The sequence below is a fragment of the Polistes dominula genome, unplaced genomic scaffold (genome assembly GCF_049000335.1).
Source record: "Polistes dominula isolate Pdom_NZ unplaced genomic scaffold, Pdom_raw_medaka contig_82, whole genome shotgun sequence".
Classification (NCBI taxonomy): Eukaryota; Metazoa; Arthropoda; class Insecta; order Hymenoptera; family Vespidae; genus Polistes; species Polistes dominula.
The window spans coordinates 3,168,268-3,175,753 of record NW_028301046.1 but is presented as its reverse complement, the minus strand read 5'-3'; the positions used below and the strand labels follow the sequence as shown (position 1 = coordinate 3,175,753).

General features: G+C 26.9%; 2 protein-coding genes across 2 annotated transcripts; one reads left to right on the top strand and one right to left on the bottom strand.

Moving 5' to 3' along the window:
• The first annotated feature begins 23 nt into the window (after positions 1–23).
• Positions 24–5,189, top strand: MetRS (methionyl-tRNA synthetase 1). Its single transcript, XM_015336157.2, has 15 exons — positions 24–227; positions 497–648; positions 726–842; positions 1,297–1,446; positions 1,524–1,637; positions 1,713–1,834; positions 1,910–2,026; positions 2,106–2,309; positions 2,389–2,665; positions 2,762–3,143; positions 3,249–3,462; positions 3,535–3,771; positions 3,856–4,153; positions 4,248–4,460; positions 4,573–5,189. Exons 1-15 carry the CDS (start codon positions 125–127, stop codon positions 4,732–4,734), a joined length of 2,862 nt encoding a protein of 953 aa, XP_015191643.2. The 5' UTR covers positions 24–124; the 3' UTR covers positions 4,735–5,189.
• A 9-nt stretch (positions 5,190–5,198) lies between these two features.
• On the bottom strand, positions 5,199–7,276 carry LOC107074593 (ionotropic receptor 75a). Its single transcript, XM_015336150.2, has 7 exons — positions 6,983–7,276; positions 6,785–6,912; positions 6,535–6,693; positions 6,261–6,469; positions 5,984–6,198; positions 5,597–5,865; positions 5,199–5,512 (listed from the first exon to the last, which is right to left on the bottom strand). The coding sequence occupies exons 1-7, from the start codon at positions 7,274–7,276 to the stop codon at positions 5,287–5,289; spliced, it is 1,500 nt and encodes a 499-aa protein (XP_015191636.2). The 3' UTR covers positions 5,199–5,286.
• Positions 7,277–7,486: the final 210 nt, after the last annotated feature.

Below are 7,486 nucleotides of genomic sequence, written 5' to 3'. Positions count from 1 at the left end.
ATGTGCAATAAAATTCCCTAGATTAACCGCTGTCACGTTTCCAGGTTGTTGTTCACACGCATGGGTAGTGTGCGTTAAACATATTTTCTATTTATTGTGATTATTTATTAATTTATTAATAACCATGATAGTGTCAACGAACGAGAGCAATCCAAATGCGTTAAAATTACTTATCGCTGCTAAATTAGAAAAGAAAACAATAAACATAAAGATAACAGTTCCGAATGGTATGAACTTAACCTCTACTTCATTTGAAAATTTAAATTATTAACATTTTTATAATGACTTCATTTTTATATTATTACTGATATGTTCTATTTAAATTTATGATATAATACACATTACTGTAGAATATATTATCGGATATAAAAGATGATGAAATAATTACAATTACAATAAAAAGGATGACTCAAACTATTACATATATTACATTAAAATTGTAACATATTTAATTATTCGATTATGAATGTAAAATCGATTATTTAATTTTGTTTAGAAACCGTTTTAAATCGACTTCCTTTTCTTGAATTGCCAAATGGATCTAAAATATTTAGTACAAGTGCAGGAATGCAGTTTTTAGCGGCTCCTTCTGAAGAATATGAAATAATAACTAATAAGTGGCTAGAATGGGATGCTTCTCAATTACAGGTAAATTAATATATGTTTTACATATATATATATTTATTTGTATTTTTACGTATATACAAATATATTTTTATTTCTAGCCTGCAATAACATATTATGGAACTACAGGAATGTATAAAACAGATTCCAAGTCTTGCTTATGGTCTCTATTAAGTGAAATAAATAATGCGTTAAAAGACAAAATGTACTTAATTAAGGTAGGTACTTACGTATTAACGCCACCGCAGCAAAATTCCGCTAATGCGCCAATCTACACCTTAAATAATTGCGACAAATTATAGAATAAAAAACTTTATTTAAAATCAAAACACTTTCAAAATTCAAAACATTTTATTTATAAAAAGTAGTCAATCGGATTTCGGTGGAAAATGGGCCGATATAGAATTTAACATAGATTCAAAACAGTATCTATTTTCTTTCACCTAATGCTGTCGCCATAATCCTGACGAAACCCTGACGGTTGCTGTGTGCAAACAACAAGGTTTTTGTGTACGAACAATAATATTGCTCTTTATTGGCGCATTAGCGGAATTTTTGCTGCGATGGCGTTAATACGTAAGTACCTTAAGGTATTTTATATATTGCTATTATTCATAAAATCCATATCTGCTTTTGTTTGTTGCAATAAAAAAAAACATTTAAATTTTATAGGATAAAAATGATATATCATTAGCAGATGCATCTATTTGGGTATCTATATGGTCTACTGTAATGGTTACTGAGATTGGGAATGAAATACTTAAAGAATATGTATATCTTAGTGATTGGTTGAAAAATATAGAATTACTGCCAATTATTCAGGTATAAAAATAATATAAGAAAAATAAGAAAAAGAAACTTTTATGAATCTTATTACTTAAATAATAATATATTTTCAGGACTCTTTGAAAGTATTTTCATTAGAAAGAGGTTTAAAAGCAATTAACAGTATTCAAGCAGGATCTTGGTTTCCAGTTAACTCAACCAAATCCTGCAAATCTACTACTAACGAAGTAAATGAAAATTACAATAAAATTATAAACAAATATTAGTATTTTGCCTTTTATATTTTAATTGATTATTTTTAGCTTAATTTGAATAAAGAAAAAGATGAAAAAGATGAAGTAGTTAGCCAAGAAGAGTTGGATAAAGCAGCGACTAATTGGAATTCGTGTAATTGTCCAAATGTAAAAGAACCATCGTATCCTGTGTAAGTTTTCATACACATTTAATTTTCAACTAAAAAAAATTGAATAATGAATTAATTAGTTTTGTATACTTTTAGTTTACCTAAAAAGGGAGAAAGGAACATCTTAATTACATCTGCGCTTCCGTATGTAAATAATGTACCTCACTTAGGCAATATTGTTGGTTGTGTTCTTTCTGCAGATATATTTGCTAGGTATTTATATTAATAAATGTTCTTTCTATTTATTATAAAATGATTTTTTTAAAATGAATTTTATGTTTTTTTTTTTTAGATATTGTCGGCAAAGAAATTATAATACGTTATATATCAGTGGTACTGATGAATACGGTACTGCCACTGAGGCCAAAGCATTAGAAGAAAAAACAACACCTCAAGAAATATGTGATAAATTCTTTAGTATCCATAATGATGTTTATCGCTGGTTTGGTATTGGATTTGATTATTTCGGACGTACTACAACAGCTGAACAAACAGAGTAAGATCAATGAAAATCTGTGTTTGAGTTATTTTTTTTACATTTGCATGTGTTTTTAATTACACAATTATATTTTTAGAATTGTTCAGTCATTTTTCTTAAAAATCAAATCACAAGGATATGTGCTGATGGATACTGTTGATCAGCTTCTTTGTGAATCCTGTGATCGATTTTTAGCTGATAGATTTGTGGAAGGAATTTGTCCTAGATGTAAATATGAAGACGCTCGGGGTGATCAATGTGATGGTTGTGGTCATTTAGTAAATGCAACAGAGTTGATTAATCCTCGATGTAAAATCTGTAGCAATAGACCTATCATTAAGAAATCAAGACAATTCTTTTTAGATTTACCTAAGGTAAGATAAATGATGTTTCTATTGGTATATATAATATTTTTCTATATTTATTTTTCATTTGAATATATTAAATATTTTTAAATCGTTTAATTCCAGTTAGAAGAAAGATTGAAAGTATGGTCAGCCAAAGTAGAAAAAGGTTGGTCAGCTGTAGCTCGAGTGGTTACAAAACCATGGTTACGTGACGGTCTTAAACCACGTTGTATAACTCGTGATTTAAAATGGGGTATACCTGTACCAGCTGAGGGATTTGAAAATAAAGTTTTTTATGTTTGGTTTGATGCTCCTTTTGGTTATATCAGTATAACAAAAAGATATACTAAAGAGTATGAACAATGGTGGAAACCTAATGGTACTGATATTAGTTTGTACCAATTTATGGCTAAAGATAATGTACCATTCCATACTATCATGTTTCCTGCCTCTTTATTAGCAACTAATGAAGATTATACGTTATTGAAACATTTGATGGCTATTGGTATGTGTGTAATATTGATTATTTATTTGTATATCTTACTATTTACTTATTTTTTTATTATGTTCAATATATCTGTAAAATGACAAATATTTTTTTATATATTAGAATATCTGAATTATGAAGATACTAAATTCTCAAAATCTAGAGGTATTGGTGTATTTGGAACTGATGCTAGAGAAACAGGTATTCCAGCTGATGTATGGAGATTTTATCTTGCATACATTAGACCTGAAAGCCAGGATTCGAATTTCAATTGGGCAGATTTAGCAACTAAAAATAACAATGAGTTATTAAATAATCTTGGAAACTTTATTAACAGGTATACAATTTGTAACATACGTTTATGATATGATATACTATTCTTATTAACGATTATTATTTTTATTGTTAGGGCTCTAGTATTTACAGAAAAGTTTTTTGAATCTAAAGTACCACCAATGGAACCTCAAGAAGATGATCTGACTTTATTAGCATTAGCTCAACGTGAATTGACATCTTATATAATTGCACTTGAACAAGCTAAATTAAGAGATGGTATAAAATATGTTTTAGCAATTTCGAAACATGGAAATCAATATATGCAATCGCAACAACCATGGGCCAAAGTAAAGGGTACAGACGATGATAAGTAAGGAATATATATTTATATTCTTATTAGTATTAAATCAATAAATTTATATATGTATTATTATTTGAATGTTCTTGTTAACAGAAAGAAAGCCGGGACAGTAATTGGAATTTGCTGTAATTTAACGTGTCTTTTATCAGCTCTGTTGGCACCTTATATGCCTTCTACTTCTCGTGAAATAAGGGGACAATTAGGGTTAGATAAAACACGTTATGGATATATTCCAGATACAATTATGAATATGCTACCTTCTGGCCATAAAATTGGTAAAGCATCGCCTCTCTTTACAAAAATAGAAGACCAATTGATTGAAGAGTTAAGGAAAAAATATTCCGGGAAACAAGAATCTAATGGTACTCAATCTAAAATGAATAATGGCACTGTAAGTGTTAAATCTTTAGAATTTGTTACAAACCAACAGGTAAATTCGATTTAAATAAAATTAGTATATTTTATTAATCTTATTATTTCTTAAGGAGCAACTAGTCAAAGAGGTAATATGCAACAATGATAAAAATGTCCAGCAGCCTAATGTAGACGTTCCTGTTAAAATGCAAAATAAACAAGCTGATCTCAAGCAAGATACTGATACTGCCAACAATAAGAAAGTTAAACCATTGCATACTCCTGAGCAAAACGGAGATACTAGTACAGATATCAATTCTTTAGAAGCAGCTATTGCAAAACAAGTAAGTTGAAATATTTTATTGTGTTTAATATTAGTATCTATTTTTTGTTGTTATAACACAGAATAACACTTGTAATTATTTTTAATTATTTATTAACGAATTGTTTATATAGGGCACTTTAGTGCGCGAATTAAAAGCAAAAGAAGAAAAGAGCGTGTGGCAGCCGCAAGTAGACATTTTATTAAAGTTAAAAAATCAATTAGCCAGTTTGACTGGTACAAAAATTCCAGATAAAAAGTCAAAGAAAAAAAGTAATTATAATCACAATACATAAATTACCTTCATTGATAATAATCAATAAAAACACTTATCTTGAATTGTCTTTTATCATGTAAACTATACAGGTGTTAAATATTTGATATGCTTTTTAAACATATATATGAAAGGGTATAAGAAATATATCCTACATCACTTAAGAAATTGTCTTTAAAAATAAATCAATTGAACAATTGTCATTAAATTAAAGAGCGACATGATACAAGAGAGTTAAAGAGCAAATATTAATATAAGACATAATTATTTTAGTAAATTATTTTTGGTTAGTAGAAAATAATTATTAATTTCATAAACATTATATACAAGTTAATATTTTATATTTATGTGGTAAAGGAAATATATTTATATGTGTGTACACATATTATCGCATTCGCGTATTAATAAATGTACTGTTAAATGTACTATTAATACTAATAAATATGTATTAAGAAACATAATACATTCATACATAAATATATGCATATAGTTATTATTTTTATATCAAGTATAAATTACCTCTATATATAACAAGGGGTAATAATAATATTTCATTTTAACCTAATGTTATATACTATTGTTTAGGTTTTGTTAGTTTTATTATTAGGAATATAATATTTTCTATTAAACAAATAATAATAGATAATATCATACCAAAAATTAAAAGAAATATGATTGGAGCAGCTTCATATATAGTTACACTTTCTATAGAACTTACATCAGTATTACAATAGGGTTTTCGATCGAAGGTTCTTTTTAATTCTCGTTTAAGAAGACCTGACGCCAAAATTTTCATGAGCCTAAATTTATAAAAAATGATCATTTACGAAAAATCTTATAATTATAATTATAGTAAAAAATAAATTCATAAAATTGAATCTTACCCTATCTTTCCAACTTCGTGATAATGTCCTTTTTTATTTGTATAAAGAGCTGCTCTTGTTGGTTTAAGCCAATGAATTTCTGTTAATTGGCATATCATTTTTTTATCAAAATAATTTTTCATGTAATAATACGCATATTCAGGAATGCTATGATAAGCAAAACCGCCATTCATTATTTGTCTTACCCCTTCCTCTACATCCATAATTCTTTTTTGTTGTGGTATTTGAGACCAATAATTTTTAAAATATATCATCTCTGGATTAGTATCCTAAGAAATATTATTTAGAATCGTTAGATAATTCATCAGTTTTTATTCAGAATAGTGCTGCTACATTAACGTAATTCATTTGATATATATATGATCTTAAAGACTTAAAAAAGATTACCTGTAATATAATATTCATAACAACAGTATCTTCTGATGCTAGTTTCATTTTGCTATCTATTAATATATACAAAGAGTCATTTAATTTATTAAGTGGTATGTTTAAACGTGCCGATACTATTGATGCTGAATAATAATTATATATTAATAAACCATAAACTCCTATTTGAAAAAGAGCAATGCGACTGGCAAATTTAAAAGGCATGTTTTGTGCACCTAATTAAATTCATTAGATTAGAAAATTGATTGAACAAATTTACATGTTTAATATTTCGTACCTTGTTGACACATGGCACCCAAAATTGTTAACAATGAACTTCCATAATCCTGATTTTCAATATGCTCCGATTTAATGACAAATGAAAAAATAAAAAAAGAAGTAATAAAACAAATGAAAATCATGTACCAGGAGTTCCAAGCTAATGGCCGAAAAATGGTACTTATTTGTATCGTTGTTGACGGTAGAGTTAAAAACATAAAACACGTACTACGAAATAAATACTTATAAGATTAATCAAAAAATAATCAATGCTTATAATTCAAATTTATTACCGTGCAGGCATAATTTCCATAAGTACTTTAGCAAAATCAAGTCTTTTATGAACAATAAGAGAAGGTTGATATCCTATATCAACAGTTCCTTCGATCAAAGAATCCATCATAGGTCCATTAGTATAGTTCGACCATTTCGTGAATGCTTTAACATGCAGACTATTAAAAACATAATCATTTTTCATCAATAATTAAAATATTCAATGTTAGAAAATAATTGATAGTTAAATATATAAAGAAAATATTTTACCTGAGATTAAAAATTTCGGCAACAAGTCTTACCAAAGTAAAACCAAATTTAGGCCAACCTTCTAAATTAATATTATCGTGATCTTCTAAATAATCTAGTAAAGGAATATTTTCGGGTTTTCTTTCTAACTAAAATATAATTTTATTTGTTAGTTGATAAATTATCAGATAAAAAGAAAATTATTTGATATTCACTCACAGCACTAGCTACAATGACTTTCAATTTGTGAAAGTTCCATCTTCTTGAAATTTTTGCATTTGTTAAAAATATGTTCAATCCAGTATCTTTATTCCACGTTGCGTATCTGGTTATATTGAGTATACCACCTCGTTCTTTATTAGGATTGTAAATATCGTATAATTCATAATAATCATCATTTGGAATGGAAACGACAAAGTCCGTGATAATACTGAAGCTATTATCACATAATTTATGCAAACAATAACTCATATTTTTTGCCAATACCAACCAATTATATGCATAATCGTACATGCGATAATTAGTACTCTAAATTCAATAGCATAATCATTACAAAATTATATTATTTATATAATATAATAAAATTATTAAATAATTTTCTTTTAATGATTCTTGACATTTTTTTAATTAAATTTGTATAAGATCTCAGAATAAAAATTACGTTTATTTAAATAATAATTATAATTTATATAATTAAAAATTCAATAAATCAATTTGATTACT